The 22,428-nt window shown below is 39.6% G+C and overlaps 2 protein-coding genes across 3 annotated transcripts; both read right to left on the minus strand.

The window, feature by feature from the left end:
• Positions 1–1,594: 1,594 nt before the first annotated feature.
• On the minus strand, positions 1,595–2,882 carry LOC145435674 (uncharacterized). The gene is made up of 2 exons (XM_080312965.1): positions 2,478–2,882; positions 1,595–2,414 (listed from the first exon to the last, which is right to left on the minus strand). Exons 1-2 carry the CDS (start codon positions 2,859–2,861, stop codon positions 1,809–1,811), a joined length of 990 nt encoding a protein of 329 aa, XP_080169091.1. The 5' UTR covers positions 2,862–2,882; the 3' UTR covers positions 1,595–1,808.
• Positions 2,883–3,859: 977 nt separating this feature from the next.
• LOC145435677 (cytochrome P450 3A8-like) lies at positions 3,860–15,241 on the minus strand. 2 transcript variants are annotated; one of them, XR_013913945.1, is made up of 10 exons: positions 14,499–15,241; positions 13,732–13,946; positions 11,607–11,761; positions 9,883–10,013; positions 9,219–9,300; positions 8,413–8,573; positions 8,254–8,342; positions 7,408–7,545; positions 7,183–7,339; positions 3,860–4,052 (listed from the first exon to the last, which is right to left on the minus strand). XR_013913945.1 is itself a non-coding variant. In XM_080312976.1 (9 exons), the coding sequence occupies exons 2-9, from the start codon at positions 13,914–13,916 to the stop codon at positions 7,300–7,302; spliced, it is 981 nt and encodes a 326-aa protein (XP_080169102.1). In that variant the 5' UTR covers positions 13,917–13,946; positions 14,499–15,241; the 3' UTR covers positions 7,130–7,299. The 2 variants fall into 2 exon arrangements, 1 of the variants encoding a protein (XP_080169102.1); XM_080312976.1 differs by lacking the exon at positions 3,860–4,052 and having other exon boundaries at positions 7,130–7,339.
• Positions 15,242–22,428: the final 7,187 nt, after the last annotated feature.

A 22,428-nucleotide genomic window follows, 5' to 3' on the forward strand; every position in this document is an offset into this window, starting at 1 on the left:
AGCCGATATGAGTAAATAGATTTGACCGGAGTGTACCAGCAATGGACATGGTGAGTTTAACGTGGATATTTGGCCCCAGTTTGTTTATTACCACTATGCACCGGAATGCAGCCGCGGGCTACATGAGTAATCGAAATGCGGCCGTGAATAGCAACAAGGTTATTTGGCCAACCCGGTTTTAGTAGCTACAGAGTGTTGTCAGGTATCGTGCGCAGATCATAGTTCAAATATAATGAAATTGATGAGCATGATATTTTTTGTTGTATTTGTGTTTGTTCAATAAAATATTATTCATTTTTTGGTTACTATGCCCATCGCCCATGTAAGAGAGCACAGCATTGTACTTGCGCAGAGTTATCATACGCTGCGTTGGCTATAATAATTTCGATATTAAAGTCATGCGGCCCGCGGCCTCTAAGAATTTTGAAAAGTGGCCCGCGACCCATTTTGAGTTGGCGACCCCTGATTTAGAACATTCCCTAATGAGAGCAGTACTGAAGCTTCCGCCAGACCACCAATCAGCCGTTATTTCTTTACTGCTACTATCAGCGAGATATGTTGTACCGCCTAGTGAGCCAGCTTACTACTCATAACCGCGCGAAGCGCGAACAATTAATATGATACATGATTAAATCTATCAATATGATCGAGAATCGCCTATATAGTGCTATCAATTTTTACCCTCTCTCTGCTCACGTAATCAGATTTATCGGTAGACGTGAGTGAGGTATCTTGGAAAATATAGGGCCCTTATATAAAATAATTTATTCAATCAATCATATTCTGTCGAACCCGTTGCTATAATGCCTCCGTTGTATGATGTTGTTTCGTGACCTCATGTCTGCTATGTCAAATGATATTGAAATCGCCCAAACAAAAAGAGACACACAATTTCAAATTGGTATTTCTGCACTGGAATATAATTGTTCTGTGCGAGATGGCATTGGTCTTGTGGGGTTCAGATTGCCAAGACAGGAACATTCGACGCCAACCATTTCGGCGCCTATGGACAATGAACCATACATATATAGCCTATATATCGAAGTTTTCGGTCAGCATAAGGGCAGTACTTTTCGGCCATGTTTTTTCGTTGTTGATCATTCCGGCAGACTTCTCGAAGTCGCATGTTACATGGCCTAAAACTTTATATACCTTGGTGCGTCGTGGCGCGGTAATGGCCGACGCCGAAATGCCTATAACTATTAATCATGCGTAAGTGTTTTTCTTGGGAGAAGGGTACACCCCAATAATCGTGATATTTGACAACTTTAGATCGCGCCTACCACGAAAAAAGTTGAAAACTTGGTATATATTTTCAAATAAATACTCCATAATTTATGATAATTCATGAAGTAATTTTCGAGCTCGGCCTTTTGAGTGATTTTTATTCATGTATGTACATAAAATATCAATAATTTCATAAAGAAAATCATTCCCCTTCATCGGGTCATCTCGTCTCAGCCGTCGCCGAATTTGGATTTGTAGTCGAGGTCGTAGCCGCTCGGTTCGTCTCATCTCGCTGTAGTCGATGTAAATTTGTAGTCGTGGTCGTAGTAGGAGCCGCCGGTATCTGGCGCTCGTTTGCGTTTGTGGATTGGGTTGGGTGCTGGGTATTCGGTGCGGAGTGGTGGTGGGGTTTGGGAGGTGGGGGTTAGATGGGTTAGGGAAGGGTTTAGGGGGTGGGTAGAGTGGGATTGGATGGGAGGTTAGAGTGGTTGGGATATGTTGTGGGTGGATTGGTTGGGTTTTGTGGGTCGATAAATATGATACGATTTATCTCGTTTTGTCTGTGCGTTCAGTGGGCTCGCTTAAATTTTTCGGTATATTTTACTTCTTATATCATTGATGCGTTGGTCAATATTTTGGGCGTATTCATTTTGGATGTCGAGTGCATTTTTCCATTCCCACACAAGGGTTTTCACGTTCATAAAGGCTTTTATTATGGTCGGAGCTTGCGGTCCGTCGTATACGCTGCGCATTATCTCGTCGGGTGTAGCGTCGATAGTCGTTTGCAGGTCGTTCTCGAGATCCTGTATTACAAGAGAGAACAGTTTTTTGTAAGTTGCACATTCGGCGAAGGTATGGCGCAAAGTATCTTCTGCATGTTGGCAGAATTTGCATTTGTTTTTCAGGTAGGCGTCTTTTCTTCGTATCCATCCAGCGTTGGTTTTTCTGGAGCCTGTAAAGTAGCTCTCAGTGTTGATGCGATACGAGATCTCGCGTTGCTTGTTGTCAATGTGATCTTTGATATTGGGTTGGTATAGCCATATCTGTTTCCAGTCCGACATTCGGTTTCCTCCTTGTTGCGTCTTCTTTTTAACAAGGATCTGGTACATTTCTTTCTGGCTTAGTTCTTGTACCTCTTGTGATTGGCTTTTGATTACGTCAAAAATTTCCTTTTCCTTCCTCCATTCCTTCGTCAAGGTATTTCTGTGAGGGTAGAGGTTGTTGTATAAATTGCAATTTATATCTCTCACCCTCGTTGTCAAATTGTATATTGCTTCAGCGTGCCAGATATCAATCGGGCTCTCAAGTCGGCTTAGTTGTTGTAGCCTTTTTGCTCTCTTTGCGTGTGTGGCGGATTCAATATCTGGCATGTCGATCCCTCCTTCTGGCTTGGGTTTGATCAGTTTCATTCTGCCCCTTTGCTCGAGTTTTTCAGGGCTCCACAGTAGGCTGAAGACGAGGCGTTCAAATTGCTTGAGCTTGTCGTCTGGAATCTGCTTGTTAGCATATGTATACGTTATTTTGCTAATTATGTATGCCCTAATGGCCGTTATTTTACCAATCCAGGAAAGCCGTTTTGATTTAATATGCCTTACGCTCTTTTCAGCTCCTTGCCAGAGTCTGTCAAAGTTCATTTGCAGTTCGCTTTCACCGTGGTATAAGCCCAGCCCCAATTGGGTGGGTTGGGATGCGGCTGTAACGGTCCTAACTGTTAGCAGGCCTAATACGGAACCAATTGCAGAGCTGGTGCGAAATGGGTTGTGAATAATTTTATATGTAGTTCTATTAGTGAAATTAAAATAGTATCTTCCCCGACGAAAATACTCGGGTTCATTTCAATACTATTCATCTGTATATTGAAGTTCCGGTTCAATCCGCACATAGACACAATATTCCACTTTCGTTCAGATCGCTATTGAAAAGTTCTTACACGGTACAATCACTGCTAGACTTTGTCATATTGTCCACTAGGGACTTAGAGTTCCATGAATAAACAGGCATGGTGCAAAAGGCCTCAGTTTTCCGAGAAGCACTCCCATCCTCCTATACATACATTTGAGTTCTGTACCTCCAAGAAGCTCTTCCAAGTTCAATTAAACAAAATTTCGGCAGTTAGATCCATTTCTTTTGTCAGCATGTTAATTGGTACGTATTCTACAGTTCCTTGTGACCAACCGCGTCATTCTCCGCTCTTCCTTGAATAGTCCAAATAGACTTATACTGCCGGCAATGTATAGTCATTTGGTTGTCTGTATTATGCTTAACTGAATTCGACAGTTATCCTAACCAATCGTAACCAAATTTCAAAATAGTGTCTGTATTTGTTCAATGCAGGGATCAGACCAGTTGAACATATCCAGAGTCATATCGATAGCGCTATTTTCGATTGGCACGTAAATGGAGTATGCCGTCTCTCCATTTGGTCGCTTTCCCAGGAATAGATCTCTTTGACTCTGATCTTACTTCAAACGCTAATATGGGATGACAAAATCGCTAGTTTTCTACAATGCATTCATATCTTATTTTGCAATCCAGTATAATTAGTCATATCACTCAAATCAATGTCAATACGCAGGAAAGGCGAGATTTTATTCAACATTCCCTATATTGGCTGAGCGAGCTCGTACGAGAGTATATGTAGAATGAAAATATTCGGATATGCCTATATCCAACATCTTGAGACAGTGCATGCATGTCCTTGACTAACAGGAATCCATCAATACCAGAATCGTTTATTCAGTTCTTGAATTTCTTCTGATCGCGCGAAGATCATAATCCACCATTGATCGAACGCTGATACCAAACCCAAGTTTCGAAGGAGGTTTCTGCAATAAAAATAGAATGTGGAACTTTTAACTTATTACGCACGAGATAATGCGTAGGATTTATAATGTTTGATGCGCACTGGAAATCATACGCAAATGTGTCTGGTGGAGTAGGGTGGGAAGGGATGCTTTCACTCCCAAAACATGAGGACTCAACATTGTGCCGACTTATTGTTCGTAAATTCGACTTGTATCGCGTCTTTCCCATTTGACTTCGTAGTATATCACGTGGTGACTTTACATTATTTAACCAATTACCCTTGTCCGGATTATCCATCGCACGCAGTTTCGGAATTTAAAGTAACATTTTTACATATATTAGGCTACCTTGTAAAAGATCATAATCTCGCGATGCAAGATATCAACATTAGTGGTAATGATCACTCTACTATTCAATATTACTAATAATGATTTAAAAATTTCGCCCGTCGCATATTTTCACCGAAGTGGCGCTATTTGTACATGAGAACGACAAATTTTTTAATCCTTCTAATAACGGTGCGGAATCTGCTCTTCCCTTACTGTGGACTTTAGGGTTGTCAAAAATTTAGAAGTTTTCAAAGTTCTGCATTGTAATGTCTTATTATGTACATTAGTGATAAAAAAATCAATGAGATTGGAATATGCCCACAGGAAAAGCGTTATTATTTCGCGCAAAACTTTTGAAAGTAGCTACCGAAGAGTGGCCGTGCTATCGACGAGAAAACCAGCAAGCACGAAATTATACCTTTTTATTCGCCAATCTGATATGCTTCAATGACCACCACGGCGTCTTGCTGATCAGGTGCTTCTATTTGTTCACGAAGTGTGATAACGGCAGTGATTCGGTAAGCGCATTGTAGGCTTGTGAGTTAGGGCAATTTTTGCAACTTTTTTACAGCTTCCGGCAGCTTCCAAATACTCGGAAATCGTGTAGTATGATTTTTAAGCTGTTTGGAGGATTATCATATTGTAGGGTTTCCATACGTCCTCTTTTAGGAGGATTTGTCCTCCTTTTCGCGGGTTTTTGAAAATGTCTTCCGAGGACGCCTAAATGTCCTCCTTGATCTTGGTCTTGGCCTTGGTTATATTTATAGCAAAATTCGACTGAGATGCCGTAAATCAGACCGAAGTGACGGCGGGTATTTCGGGAGCTGAGTAAAAAGTATTTTTTTAGTCAACCGCCCGACAGCTGTGAAGGTAAGACTGTATTTTGGGCAATGAGCGAGAAAGTTGACCATTTTTTTAGTCAAACACCTGATAAATTGAAGGAAAACTGTATTTTGGTCACTGAACGAGAAAGTTGACCTTTGATTTTTTGATTTTTCGTGAAACATTTTGCAACTTTTTTCGATTTTTCATGGAAATTTTTTACAGCTTTTTTCGATTTTTCATGCAACTAACTTTTTACTGGAAATATTTGCCACTAAATAGATCGCTTGATTATTTCACTGTCGTTCAAATTGAGGACATTTCTGATTTGACGTACATTCCAGTGTTGGGATGACTCGAGTCAACTTTTGGTATGACTTGACTTGACTCGGCGCTTCAAAAGTGCAGATTGAGCAAAATTTACGAGTCAATTTCCAGTCATCAAGTTCTTTAAATCACTGTATTTTGTGCATGTTCGGATTGTGAGAGTAACCAGTCATTCACTGATTGTACGTTTCACTGCTCCTCTATTCCTATTGTTACAGCTCAAATAAATTGACCTCAAACGAAATGATCACAACGTTGTAGTAGTATCAGTATATTAATATAATAGCAACGTATGTATGTTTGTTAGACGGCCCAGTCCTTTCATTGCGCCGTGATCACCTTTATCAACCCTCTTGTATGATTTAAATCGGGCGAATATAGTTTATGAGTTTATATTCTCACTTATGCTATGTGTAGATGGGTAGTGTATTGTACCATATCAATTTGCTTCAACTTCTCGAGGCTCGTATTCGATCCTCTTGGCTGATAATAACAGACTCTAGCATGTAGCTAATAGCGAAACAGTTACACACGCACATTGTTTGCAGTTCGACGTGTGCGTGAACGATACAACGCCTTATTCTTGCATGCATATTCAACTTTATATTCGTTATTTAATTCAAAATAAATGGTCTTTCACACAGCTAGCAAAATGTAATGACTTTGAATTTGAATTGTCATTGATAATTCAAAAATTGAGTTTGACTTGAATTGTGACTTGACGCGTGACTCGACTTGACTTGACTTGACTCGAGTCACCTTCGAAAATTGATTGACTTGACTTGACTCGAGTCAAAATCTACAATGGCTCGAGATGACTCGTAGCTCAAAGGTAGTGACTTGATCCCAACACTGGTACATTGAGGCTAGACCGCCGAAAATTATAATTTCACTGGGTCAATTTTTCCAGGCAATTGATTTTGTTGAGGTCGCCAACACCGAGTTTTGCTACACTGCCTTGGATACGAATCGATTCAAGTATCTCATAACCTAATAATTTCAAGAAACTTGTCTATAAATCCAACTTTCCATGGATTTGACTGCAACAAAAACCTGCCCTAGTTAATAGTAAAATTTGACACCAGGTGATTGAATGTTTCAGTTGTAAGAATAATTGATGATAAAAGTCTGGACTGGATATTGAATACTTGTTTGTTTGTTTGTTTTGGGGTATTTATGGTGTTTGTCGACTACTATGGTCATTTACACCATGCCGATATTCTTCATATTTTCCGTAACTGCCGACTTATAGCACTGCCCACCTCTAGGCTTTTGTAACACGCCGCTGACGTGGATGAGGTGGCGAGGAGGAGCCTAGGTAAACCTCCAACACTTAGGTAACGGAATTTGGAAGTCGACCTCGGTCGGACTCGAACGCGCACCCATTGGTGTTGCAGCCGCGGATCACACCACTGCGCTATGTCGCCATATATTGAATACTTCGTATGGCGGTTATCACAACTAAGGATTCAAGGTATTTCAACCTCAGGGTACAAACTTTGTTCAAACCCAGCAATATCAGACTTCTAGAGCACATGACGTCAATATCAGATCAGACGGCGCAGAGAACTTATGCTTTCTAAACACGTTATGAAATAACCCGTATTAATTTATCGCATTAAGAATTGATTGATTCATGCAGCAGTGCTAAACCAATTTTTAGTCGCAGTACCGGTGTATTTGCAGTAGGTTCGAAGGTAAATTGCCGTAGAAGATGCGCCATGCTCAGCTTGATCTCAATCAGGGCAAATCGCGTAGCGATGCAATTTCGTGGACCTCCGCCAAACGGTTAATATACCATTGGGTCAATCTGGGTCATGTCACTCATCCTAGGAAAATAGGGTAAGCTTTATATTGTGATTGAATTTAAAGGGCACGGCCCGGTTAATTACGTAACCTTTCAGGCTTGAAAAGGTCAGGCTCATCCCAATATTCTGGGTCGTGCGATAGAGCGAATGTAGGTATATTGATCGTCACTCCTCTTGGTATGGTGAAGCCGTTGATCGTTGTCTGACTGCCGCATATTCTAGTATTCCTGTAAAAACAAACTTTGAAAGATGCAGGGACATATCATCAATTTTCCATGAACATAAAATATACCACGCTGATATTTGGCTCCCATAGTTTGACCCCCATCCTCGGCGGGTCATTTTATCACTACCCTTTTGTTATACTATAGTTACAGATACACACATTATATTGTAACCTACACCATCCATGTTCAATTTGTCATGTTACCCTGATAGGAGTAACTGAATAGGTTACAAAATGAACACGTTTTTTGGAATGCAGTAATTGTAGCTCTGGAAAGGATGGGTCGCGCTGAGATTGTCTGCACGATTTACCTCAAAATGGTAATTTATTCCGTTTCCGCCATTATTCATGTACACTGTTATTGGTCGTGGCGCAAAAGGCCGTCAGGCGATAAGCGCCTTCCTTTATGTTTAATAAACAAAAACCTCAAAATGGGATTGTAGATTCTTATTACAGTTTTGTTCACAGATATCTCAAGTTATTTCATTTCGGTTGTGGTTTCATCATCAAATTTGCTTTGGCAGGACAACCTTTGTAGTTTGCATGCGACATATTAGATTCGTTAGATTGTCAGCTATGTGTGTTGTCACCTTTCTCGCATAGATTTCGTCGACAAAAACATCGTGGAAAAAATATATAACGCTATATTCCCATAGTTCCGGCTACGTAGAGGGTCGATGCCGAGTTAAAGATTCTGGTTTTGACTTACCTCAAAATGGGATTGTAGATTCTTAACGTCTCGTTCACACACATCTCCAGATATTTCATTTCGGTTATGGCTTCGTAATCGAATTCGCCCTAACGGGAAACAGGTGAAGTTGATATGCGATATATTGAATTTCTGAGATTGCTAGATTTGTGTTGTCACCTTTTTCGCATAGGTTTCGTCGACTTCTTCCTGGACTTTCTTTTGAACTTGTGGGTGTTGCGCCAAGTTGTAGGCTAAGAAACTCAAGGCGTTCCCGGTATTCTCGAAGCCTGCTAGTATCATGAGCATTGAGTTTCCAAGGATCTCGTTCCGGTCCATGCCTGTTTGAACAGTTGGGATGTTCAATGGGAACCTGAGCGGCCTATATGTGGTATCGTCTGGAGACAGAATAAGACGGATATCGTAATATAATTGATGAAAAACATAGGCGTAATAACATAGGCAGTCGATAAATGCTTGATGCTACTGACTGGTCAGTAAACATAAAATAAATGTCATCGAATGCGGATATCGGAATATATAGTTAACGTAACCCTTATGTATATTATGCGAATGCGCTCAAAATAATCGTTATTGTTCCCGACACTTGCGGCAAGTAAAGGTATTAGAATATCATCAATCGCAACGTAGATGAGTAGGACTATACAAGTCCGTCCTTCCGATGCAGCCTAAGACTTTTCAAGTAAACATATCTGAAGCGTGCAGTTTGATCTGTACTCAAAAATACCAAGTTTTAAAGGGTAATTTGCGAGGGGCGTCTCATATGTTTTCATGCCAATCTAAATAGATATTAGACTGATGCCTTAGATATTACGAAATGCGTGCATAATTTGCTAATGCAGATTTTGATTATTGCGACGTCTCCATACTAGGCACTATTCGTAACTTCTGCACTAAACAATCGTGGGGTGTCTTATAATGGCGCACGGGAACGACACATGAGATTTGACGATTGTGTATCCCACCTTTCTCCAATTTATTGGACTTCGCCTCTTTTGCTGATATTTCGTTGTCCAGCATCAGTTGCATCAGGTCAACCCGCCGTGTCTAAACGAAAAGTCGATGAGATGATGTTTATATTTACTAACACTAGTCGTTTATGAGAAAAGGGTGGGTAGAAAAGTGATGTTAAAAACTTAAATTAATTATCCAACATTTCGCCATCTTGCTTCTAAGAAGTCCTCCAAATTTGTGTGCAGCAGATATCAAGAGAGAACACTAGAGAACAATATACCTAGTCTGTGGTAAATTCGGCCGAATTATGTCAGCAAGTCCTTTGGGATCGCCTGCCGTCATTTATTATGAGAAGACTAAATCAACGGTGACGTTGATTACGTACAGTGTTAGAAGGCAGCCAATTCTTGCCTACACATTTGAGATGGTTATAGACGATGAAGATGGGACGGAAGCACCACCCTATCTCCTATCCAGGCTATGCTGGAGGGCCGAGCGCCTATCAGAGTTGAAGCGGATAACATCCGTTAGCCTATTCCAAAATGAGTCATTAGTATGAGTCAAGTATTGCAATCACTTTCTTATTTGATAGCTTATTGAAACCAACACCAACCTTATAATTGTATATTAATTCCAGACATACGAAGCGAACAAGAAATAACAAACATAACTGACCTGGGATTTTGGGGTCGTCATCCGTTCGTATATCACGTGTTGGAACACAGCTCGGAAGTAGTGTAGCGGCTCCTTTGCGAGAATAGAATAATTGAAAAACTCCAATACTCTTTCGAATGGCGGGTATATGACTAGAAATGAAAACGAATGACTGGATGTTTATTCAAAGTGCCTCATGTAAGAGCTGTAACACCTATGAATTGCGATTTCGAGTCCATCCCGAACGACTCCATAATTGCTTCTTAGGTGTTGTAGGTTTATCTAGGTTCCTCTTAGCCTATATTACTCGCGAGCGGTGTCGTACAGAAGCCTAACAGGAAAGTGGGCCGTGTTACAAGTCGGCAGATCAGGAATCAAAATATATAATATCGGCCTGACGCAAACTGACCAATGTATCCGAAACATCATAACATGATTGAGCATGAGCAGGCCTTGGAGAGTCGGGAGCAGAGGTAAAATCGGATGTTTCTATTTTAGGGTGGAGTGAAAAATGGAAAATTTGGAATTTCAAATATCAAAAATATATATTTCTATAATAGTTTTTGACTCGTGTACCCTGTAGTGGTCCTGCAATTTCACCGAAAGAGCCAAAAATAACTAATTTCGCTATATACTCATAACCGCTTACACTAGAAAGCTTTATTTCGGCCTAAAAGATGCAGAAGCAACAATAAGTTTTTATCTCACTTCCACAGAACTTTGTCTTAAAATTAAACAGAAAAAATTACAAGTAAATTATTGATTTTTAGACCGTTTATATGTAAAATTAGGCACTGAAGCAGTGGGTACGATGCCAAAAGCGTGTGGTGATTGATCGTATGACTGACAACTCCATATTGAAAACACATAAATTGCAAATCCATATTGAAAACACAAAAACATCAATTCTATATTGAAAAAAGAAAAATTTCGAAGATGGTTTCACTACCAGAGTATTAGTCTGCACAGTCTGCATAGTCTGCAAAGCCCAAAATCAGCTTTCTAGTGTAAGCGGTTTTCAATATATAGCGAAATTAGCTAGTTTTGGCTCGTTCGGTTAAATTGCACGACCACTAGAGGGTGCACGAGCCCAAAATTAATATATAAATTATTTTATTGATATTTGGCGACACGCATCAAGTGTCCATTTTGAAATTCCAAATTTTACATTTTTCACCGTACGCTATTCTATATACATGGGAGTTTGCGTCGCGAAAAAATTGTTTGATTTTGTCGTTTCGGGAGTCATATATAATCGAAAAAAACATTTCCCCGAGTTCACATCGCATCGATATGTAAAACCATAGTTGGACTGGAGAAAGTCGTATAGCTTGAATCTGGAATACGTGTCATTGTCGCAAATACCTTCACGAATGAGTCGCATTAGGAGTTGTAGTCACGAGTTGAGAACAGATTGAGTGGGGGCTTGGCCAGTGTCGAAGTTTAATTCAAATTTTACGGTGTGTTGAAGATAATATCGGTGGTTCGTACCGAGATATTGACCAAGTCCTACTGGTATTTTTTCGGAGACAGTAATACAGTCGTGGTGTCTCGCAACTAGTGAAGCAATCCGAATACACATGTTCCAATTAGATTATACGTTGGCATTTGGTTTGATTTCATACCTGGGAAATTCGAGACTTATCACGTTCATATTATGGTCGCGAAACAAAAACAAAGAGACGATTTGTGGTGAGACCGTCAACACCAACGGACAAACCCGACCAACTAAAAGTCACACTCACAGCACATCAGAATCATCGGACTGAAAAATGACATATTGAATAGATTCTTCGTCTGTCTTGCCATTTCCGGTTCTTTTTCCGTGTCGTCTTGTGAATTAACTTCGGTGCTGAAGGCGGCAGAACATATGATGTCTAGGGACAGCCGCGAGAATATCCTGCGTAGAAGTTAATATCGCAATAAGTAGCTTATATCCAATAGAAATTCAATTTGGATGTCGTGAACACGCATGGGGAAATCGCTATATGCAATCGCAATCGATTACAGCATTTTTACGTAATCGTGATTAGGGATGGTGTGAACCTCTACTTTTCAGAGAAGTTATAGCCTATATTATTGTAGGTGTACACGATACCTAGGGAAGTCTTGTTCATCACCAGATGGGGGTCTAAGGCCAACGTTTTTTTTGGGGGGGGGGGCTGACGAAGTGCTGTTACGGCCCTGCTCGGGACACATAATGCCACAATGCTGAAGTACATATTGACGTTTTTAACGTCGCTAAATGTATCAACTGGGGCAATCAAACGATATAATATTCCCATAAAATCAAAATCTTCCGTCGCTTTGCCGATAATTTCGACAAGGGCTTGCAAGGGAATATAAGCATACGCCTTAACGGTCAGGCCAGACGTGACAAATGTATTCGGCGTGTGAGTATTGCTACGTTTATATTGAGCAGAGTGTAAAACGGGATCCTGTACTTGGTACCGATAATATTTTAACAAGTTATACAGTCGTCATTCTTCACGGATTTGGTTTGTATGATACAATAAACGTATGAAATCAAGATTGACCCCGTACGCCTGCTAGATTTTTTACATCAGACAATGATATCAATTTCATTCATTGGTTGAATAAGCATCATTCGCTGACTACCCACATGTGGTGTATTTCGCTCTTGGTGTTGTGTGATTGCGGGTCAAGCTCACGGCAAAGAGGCACTAAATATTCACGATCGGAAAGCTGGATATTTCGAGCAAACTTTTGTAACAAAGCAGGTAGAAATGTTGAGATTGTCGAGGTGCAGGGTCGTTTAGACTTGATTCTTTTATGCTGCTAGCGCCATGCATAGTGCGGCTCGCAGTTCAAATGCAAAGAATTACAACCAAAGTAATTATAATGAAGTGAAAATTGTGATATATGAAAAAGGTTCACAGTGCAGAACCTACCACGGTTCGTTTGTGAACGCGAACCTCTAAATTTTCTAGGTTCACACCAGGGTGGTAATGACTCGAGTCATGACTCGACTCGAGTCATGTTTTTCAGATGAATCGACTTGACTCGAGTCATTGCGCATGACTCGAACCAAGTCATATGACTCGAGACTCTGAAGGCCAAGACCGACGTTTCATTGTAATTTCGAGGAATAGTAAAGTAATCACACTATTGGGATTTCGTCTCATGGTACTGGTACTTAAAAATGCGTCCCGAAACTGCTAAAAATGACGAAAATTAGTATATTATAAATTCGAACCATTCGATATCACCAAACAGAGTTATAAAAAGTGGATTTAACAAGCCTTTAACTCGAAACTGGCAGTCAACACAATGACTTGGACTCGACTCGAGTCATAATACCATGACTCGGACTCGACCCTCTGCTCAGTGACTTGGACTCGGACTTGACTTGGTGGTGAATTCAAAATGACTCGACTTGACTCGAGTCAAAACTATAAAACTGAGATTGGCTTGTGACTCGGAGCCTTGTGACTTGGTTACAACCCTGGTTCACACACAGAACGCGAACGTGAACCTCACGTTCACACCATCCCTAATCGTAATTGTAATCAACGATTACTATTTGACCAATCAAATCGATTTCATTGCAAAAGATTGACTACTCACCTTTTCACTTTTACGAGGACAGAAGCTAAACATTTGTGAACAATAAATATCGAGTTGTGACAATTTATTGACAGCAGGAAGATCGAATTTGTAAACTGTTCTGCTCATTATTACTAACGTCACATGTTCGCGATATGCTTGTCATGGTGTCGTAAATAACAAATCATCCACAAGTGTTCGATGGATATTATATGTAATAGTAAGTTTGAGAAAGGAATCGTGATGGCTAATCGGTAATTTGTAAAATGACCATAAATGTCATCGACAACAACAACGCCATACGCTTTGGAATTGAAGACTCCACCATTCGCTCCAATCTTCCTATCTAAAGCAGACGAGGCATTCTGCGCGCATCTGTCCATGATGTAGGTCATCTGCCTCAGTTTGGCTGTCGAGAATGTCGGAGTCAAAGACGATCTGATGCGCTTCCACTGATTTCCCTCGACTGTACTCAATGATTGGTTCATCTCTTCCCCGTTAATCTTGGCAAGTGTCCCCTGTGGTAGCGAATAATTTTTATCTTATTAGTGTTCCTAGGTCCTTGCCGGGACTACAACAATGCATGATACGAACACCCGCACACATGTACCTTCTGACATACATCGTGACGGTATATACAAAACAAGTCGCAGAAGACCAATCGCGCGCTGTGTCTGCAAACAGGAATGTGGCTACAAAAGGCGGGCAAAATAGGAAAGAAATAAGAAAATCTGCTCGTATCATTTGGAATTATTAAAGGATTCTTCGTGTTGAGAGGCCATTCCATTACGCTCTACTCATGCTTTACGTAGGAAAAGAGTTCAACACACGTTCCATATTAGTCACAACCGTAGTCCAAGGCAAGTCGCTGATCGTATGACTTGGTACCGCATATGTGATCATGATCATTAGGGAATCTTGTGACTTCATATGCAATACTCCATGACGCACACCAATTATTACGTATGTCTGCTCCGATCCATCCTTAAGATATAACGAAATAAAATCCCGATATAATATTAACCTCGAATAGGGTCGACTCTAAATGAACACCAATGAGGCTACTTTACCTGCCGCACGGAAAAAGACTGGAATTCCTTGATATATATTTGTCTCAGCAGTTGCGGATCATGTATAGTGATGCTTGGTGATAAAAATGTATACGCTCTGAAATACGAATTGTTCTCTTGTAAAGCTGGAATAATTCTACAAATCAGAAATAATATAATAAACCATCTATCTCAGGCAATATTTGTGCATGAACAATTAACATTTACCAATTATGAAAGGGACTTATGGTACATCTCAATTGCCCATGGTCATCAATATTAATCAATGTATACCATTCAACTCAAGTCTATCCAGTATCCATCATAGATGCATGCTTCATTGTATAAAACCTGAGGGGCTAAAAGTAGTGAATATAGCAAGTCAAGTAGAAGTAGCGACGCAACAATCTATTGAAGTACGAGTTGAAGTTGTGCTTACTAAATCATACTAAAGCTACTTCAAGCAGAAGTGATATTGTCAGGCTTTAAATCTATTAATTGTAAAAATCAGTTTTAAATGCACTCTCGTGGGACTGTTCAAAACTTGAAATTGAGTGTGCAGGTCGATTAAAACTACTCGAGTACTTCGAAAAGTAGAAGTACTTCGTTACTGACTACCTCCAAGTAAAACTATATAAAGTACACTTTCCTACGTTACAACCTAATCCCATTTACCCCCATATTGGTCCATGTTTCTTCTTCATTTCGTTGTCGTACGAAAAGGCCTTTGAAATGAAAGAAACAATCGAATTTAAAATCGGACATCATACTGTGGAGTAGGCCTATGCATCATTTTCACTCGTCATTAGAAATATCCACGAAATGCATCCCTGTCTTACCGACTATTTATAAGTGTAGCAATACTTACGCCATCGCCCAAAAGTCGACGCATGTGACCTAATTGGAACAGATTCGGCGCGTCGTGAGGTATGTTGAGGTCCTTCAAAAACTGCCATTTCCGACGAACATAGTACCTGAACACGAAACAAGGGCTATGAAAATTTTAATTAGAATCATGTGTAATCGGGCATGTCTTGTAGCGCGACTTTAAATTTCTTGACCACGTAGGTGGGTAATAAACTCCATTTGTGTATTGTAAAATATAATTCTAGCAGAGGAGGTTAAATTAGTCAGCATTCTACAGTAGAAGTAGAAGCAGCGGCACCAGCTTCTACTTAATTACAAGAAGTAGCCCTTCACAGGAAACATCCGAATATAATACCTTACGCCTAAATAGAAAACGAAGATCCGATAAATAATCAAGTAGGTAAGTATCACCATGAAACAGATGTTGTCCCAGGGATCGCGTACATTATTAAAAAGTTCTTCAGAGGTGGCTATTGTTAAAATTTCTGCATAAATCTTGAAGACTAACACAAATGGCACTTTAAATAGCTGCAGCTTTCTTTATATGATGGGGTCATCAAAATCGGCAAAATGAATTAGGCAACAGTGAAAAAAACACTTGCTCCGTGGCGTTATTCAGGTTATATAATTCGTTCAAACGTCCTAATAATTTGGATCAAATGTTATGATAAGATCAATCGGCCATAAATACTTGTTGTCTTTACAGACAACCACATTATACATCGGACCAGCCCGATATCATATGTAGAGTGCCATAGCAGTGTTTAATCCGATATAGTGGCCCATGGAACGAATCTGACGACTGAGGCAAGCCGTACAGGGTTTTGTAGTACTAGTCGGATTTGAACCGGAATAGAAGAATCGAATCCAATGCATCGTATCGGGAGCTGTCTGGAAGTCAATAAATAGAGATCTCGTGCAGTAGGCTAATTGTACGCCAATTAAGTTATGAACTGTCATTCATTTTTAACTTTACATTCTGCTGTGCCAACAAGGAGGTGCATGTTGTCATTTTGAACGCAGTCGCTTCTTGGGCTATGCTATAATATTGGCAAATCTTCAATTAGACTGCGGCTACTTTGATAAATTTGCAAAGAGCTGATTTGAAGTATACCTTGCACGGACACACCGTATTAATCCTATTTGAATAACATAGAAGACTACTTCTCGGTGACCGTACTTTGCATGAAGACGCAGAGCAGATTTAAAGCTAATATACAAAATATGTCAATCTGCCATCCTTAATTTTACGGTTACAAAGCTTATCATGCGCCAAATGTTGATTTGTTAATGCAATCGGACAATTACTCTTTGTTTTCCTTGGTAGAAATTCTTATTCCTGTGTAAGTGCACATTTGTAATACGTTGTAGCGAATCCTATCTATTTTTATTCACAATAAGCTGTAAAATGCGTCCATGATTACTTACCATGTTAGAGCAATAAAACTGATAATAAGAGTCCATGTTTCCGGAGATATCATATCTATTAGCGCCCACATTTTCCAATGTATGCGTTGAGTCTTAAAATAACAGATGATTGTGGGTGTAGCATCGATAGAACGGATGCCGACATCCGACATGTGTATTATATGGTCTTAGCAGTTTTTTTCATGGTCAGGACTATAAATATGAAATTCATTGATGATGGTCTGCCTTCACCGGTCCAGCGGTTGGGCGGGGCGGGCGGTCAATAATTGCATAAGTCAAAATTCCAACAAAAGTCGCATCGCCAACTAGGGTATTATGGATTAGTTCACTTACGATGAACAAGATGTATATGTAACTAGGGTTACCATACGTCCTCTTTTTTGACATTTTTGAAAGTGTCCTCGGAGGACGCCAAAATGTACTCTTTTTTGAGAATTTGTCCCCTACTTATTGATAATTTTGGTTAAATGTATCTTAAAACTCAGCCGAGATATAGGAAATCAGTTCTGAAATAACGTTCAGGCGAGGCATTCGGGAGCTGAGTCAGAAAGTTGATCTTATTTTTTAGACAACCAACTACATAATCGCATTAAATTCACCAATTTTTCCGGATTTGTAAGTCTTGATATTTTTTAAAAGGGCCTCTTTTCAGATTGCCAAAATATGGTAACCCTAATATTAACCGACAAATTAAGACGACGACAAAGCGAGAACTGCGGCAGAAGATCGACAATCGAAAAAGACGGTTTGTCACACTTTCCAATACACGGCCTAGACGGCTTCAGTGCGACAGAAAACGACAGGCTAGATTAACAGTTCCCACTTTTTTCTTCATTACACAGTAGCTATTGCTGATTTATCCCGAACCTTAATTCCTCACAACCTAAATCGTCTACCCAACTCTTTAAATGCAACTTCCATATACATAATTTAGTGATACCTTGCTTATCTAGTAAAGACACGCTTTTGGTGCACAGTTAAGAATTAATAGTGGCGACCCGTGTAAATAAACCGATGATTGTGGCAGTTGGTAACATTTTTCTCCACAAACATCAATCCGCGGTCGACATAATTATGATCGTATACAATCTTTTAGGATTATACGTTTTATCAAACTTTAAATTTTACCATAGGAATATGCTGGGTGACACAACCCAGCTATGCTATATGCTTAATTGAGCGCGCCCAATATCTTTCTGACTGCTGTTTCATGTAAACAAAGAGCGTTTTAAATCAATATTTGTTTTTTGTTCAAACGCTGTAAATTCTACCATAATCGTGTAAATACTTTCGAAAAAACAGCTGGTATGAGCCTATGGCTGCAACCCTCGAAATCGTCGTCGGTTCAACGGTTACAGAAGGTAAATATAGATCATTGGCTGTTCTGATGATGATGACCACAGTCAATAAAAATGCTGTAAAATAAAGTATTCCGGGTTTAGGATATTTTGGTCTGTTTATGACAGGGTCGGGAGCCATTTTCGTGAAAGGAGCAATATATACCCTATATTTTCAATTGTCTATGACAACACTGGTCAACAAAATGATTTTTTTTAGGCAGAATATCTGAGAGCCGTTTCTGGGGTTTTTGAGGTTGCTGATTACGAATATTACATTAGTTTTGTCCGATTGGCTCTTTGTCGGAAGATATTTATATCCCTAAAATAGCCCAAAACTGCTTACATATTTCACTTGCTTATAAGAAAATCGTAGTTTTTTCTAATTTTATGCTGAGCATGAAGAAATAATTGACTATGAAGAACCCTCATGTCGTTCTCAGTCATTCTATCAATATTAACATGATGTGATGAGAAATATTTGTTTGTCAAAAAAGCAGTTTGTGGAGCCTAAAAATTGTACTTTGCACAACGGAAATACATATTCTTCTGTGTCAATTGGTCATCCTACCAAGATTAAAGAGGAGTATAAAACTAAATTTGTCCTTGAAAAGCTTGACCGCAATACTCAAATGCGTCTCATTTCTCTGACTGGTAATTGGATAATTTTACCGCTGAGTCAACAAAGTCGGTATACCTTGTAACTCTATCAAACGAGAAGCTTAAATATGGTATCTGGTGCATTCCAGTGTTGGGATCAAGTCACTACCTTCGAGTCACGAGTCATCTCGAGTCATTGCCCATTTTGACTCGAGTCAAGTCAAGTCAATCGATTTTCGAAGGTGACTCGAGTCAAGTCAAGTCACTCGTTTTTTGGAGGTGACTCGAGTCAAGTCAAGTCAAGTCAAGTCAAGTCACGAGTCAAGTCACAATTCAAGTCAAATTGAATTTTCGAAGTATGAGTGATGATTCAAAGTCATTACATTTTGCTAGCTGTGTGAATGACCGATTAATTGGCCATTTATCTCGATTCAAATAACGAATATAAAGTTAAATATACATGCAAAAAGGCGTTGTATCGCTTACGCACACGTAAAACTGCTGATATATTACTTGAGTAACGGTACAGCTGCATGCTACGCTACAGTCAGTTATTATCAGCCAAAATATAGAAACGAATGCGAAAGCTCGAGAAGTTGATATAGTACAATAGCCTACACCACCCATCTACACATTCGTGAAAATATAAACGCACAAACTATAGTTGTTCGATTTCTATCATACAAGAGGGTTGGTAAAGGTCAGCACTGCGCAACTTAAGCAAGCCGTCCAAGAAACAGGGTCACATTGCTATTAGATTAATCTACTATACTACGGCAACGTAAGCTGTGATAGTTTCGTTTGCGGTCAATTTATTTATGATGTAACAATGCAGGATGAGTGTAACGTACAATCAGTGAACGGCTGGTTGCTCTCGCAAGTGACACCGCCGTAGCTCGAACAATCCAATCCAAACGTAGGCTACACAAGAAACAGTGATTTAATCGATACCGTTTACTTGATGACTTGAAATTGACTCGTAAATTTTGCTCCGAGTCACGAGTCAATGCACATTTCTGAAGCTCCGAGTCAAGTCAAGTCAAGTCATTTTTCCAAAGTGACTCGAGTCAAGTCAAGTCATACGAAAAAGTTGACTCGAGTCTGACTCGAGTCAAGTCATGACTTGAGTCATCCCAACACTGGTGCATTCTAATTGGATTGAAAGATTGCAATTTCACATTTCACTGCATGTAGTTTCTCCTAAGATGTAGTAAATGAAACTTTTTAGATCATCAAAAAGCACCCAACTACAAACAGTTGGTCCGAAAATTCGTAGCTGCATATCGAAATCTTGAGCACAAACATGGGCATAAAAGTTCACTTTCGGTTCAGACATCTGTATATATTTCCCGATCATCTTGTTGATCAGCAAGGGGAAAGGTTCCCGAGACATCAGAACAACAACAAAAAGATACCAGGGCTAATGAGATGAAAAATTGAACATATTATGGGAGATCATTGCCGGAACCTTTCGAGAAACTGCACCAAATAGCTTACAGGCGAAAATCGTACAAAAAACAATTTTGCTTTAAAATAAACTAATAATATTATATTCCAACTGAATATTTCAAATTTACAATAGGTGGTTGACTTAAAAGTGATTAAATTAATGCCACGTTATTTGAATATCTAAGGTAAATACTTATACACATGACTGGAGTTTATTTATGTACAATTGTACATGATACCCGTGATAGTATGTAACTATGATAAATATATTACCCCTAAATATAGTGCTGTTGCTGTATTTTGAGTTGAAAGAGTCTTCTGTGAGTAAAAATAACAAGTAGATTGGATTTTAAAGCATTATAGTACGACTGAGCCGATTTTCTATCTAGTCATTACCGCGAAAATGGGAGGTTTTTGTCAAAATAGCCCCATGGGTTATCTCCACAACACTAAGGTCATATTTTGAATCAGTGGCATTCAGAACACCCAAAGCCACTCGTACTTTGCCTGCCCAAAAATATGTTTTGACCAGTGTAATCCATTGTGGCGTTACAATGAAAGATTCATGACATCATGGCTGAATTAGGAAATTGAATAAAAAACATGTTTTAAACAAGGGCAATGTTTTAAACATGTTTGTTTTCATTTGATTTTCCGTTTTAAATGCAACTATATCTGACATATATGATAGAAGACAATCGCCTTTTACCGCAACATAAAAGTTCTTGTGTACAAGTAACCCGCAATGTTATATGAAAGCTTCATTGCACATCATGCCACTCATGCTAGACGGATTTGCGACAGGGTAATTGGTTACATCCTGACTTCAAAATGGGTTTTTGTAAACGGCACACGATAAAATTTGTGACGTATGCAGTCCAGAGCGGCCAACTAGTAACCGCAATAGCAGTGTTGGAGCTGCGTAAATATGTATAATAATCATACTGCAAATAGGCTATTATAGAGTGTCTGTTCCCCACCAGAAACCTCTGAATTCTCCACCGGTTTCGAATCACTGGATTAAATCATGATAAAGTGGCGGTAAATCATCAAGAAATTGTACGGTTTCCGATTCTGCAATTTTCACTTTTTCACTCGAATATATACATCCTCTTAGCTCTAAAAGCTGTGAAGGGGCGAATTGTCAAAAAAGGTGGACATTTAGTCGCATTTTACAAAACCTGAAAAGGAGGACAAATCTTCCTAAAGGAGAACGTATGTTAACCCTACGCAAGTGCACACTGACATTGGGCCCACTGGTATATCATTTGTAAACTGGAGCCCATTTTTGATGACAGTTCAAACTCCGCGATATACTACTGACCATCGTCAGTGTTGAGCAATATCTCATCTTCGATAACCAATCAGGGTTTTGAGACTGATTTTAGGTACGTTCTATCGGTTTATTTTTCGTCAACTTCCAGATTCCCGTTGCATCCTCACTGCTAGACCCACCAAATCCCAACCGTATGATCACAATATTTTAGGTCAGTTATCACAAATTATTCCTGCAAACACTTCTTTTCATCTAATCCCCTATGATACGCATTTCGGCCGTCTCCTACGAGCATGGTGCATCTCATGTGTCGTATACCTTTAATACGACTCAATTCTGACAATTCTGTTTCTCAGCCGCGCCTTCACGATAAGAAGCCCATATTAATTAGGCTAACTAAGTTTAACGAAATATATTGTTCACGCCATTTTAAGATTTGAGCAATAGGAAGTGTTGTGAACCTTACCTAATTCCCTGAAGTGAAAACCCGAAAGACCTTCGTGAGTCGTCTATTTGTCGTGTGAATTTAAGAGAAATAAATCGTACGATGTTTGGTGCATGTAATCTGTTGTGGCTATGATATATATACGGATGTAATACAGCGTACATATACATTCATGATTATTAGCTGATTCGGAAGTCGATATACATTCATGGTTATTTCGATGATTCGGAAGTCGATAGACATTCATAAGTACTTCTCTGGTTGGGTGGAGATATACTGCATTTTGAACGTACGTGATATTCAATAAAGTTACAAGCCGGGGAGACGGAAACAAAATAAATTCGTCAGTGTGATCCATCGAATTCGTGTGCAAGAGACAGGCCTGGTGGTACGTCAGCCAACAAGGCCGTACGGCGTGGTAAGCCGGTCCGTCGAACGAAAAAAGAAACACGCAGCGAATTGTAAACGCAACCTTCTTGGAGTCAGATATACAATTATACAACTACAAACGTTCGCTCTGCGTTAAACTAAGCAACACTCTGTTCCATC

The sequence above is a fragment of the Botryllus schlosseri genome, chromosome 3 (assembly GCF_051294905.1).
Source record: "Botryllus schlosseri isolate E-star chromosome 3, Bs_hap1, whole genome shotgun sequence".
NCBI lineage: Eukaryota > Metazoa > Chordata > Ascidiacea > Stolidobranchia > Styelidae > Botryllus > Botryllus schlosseri.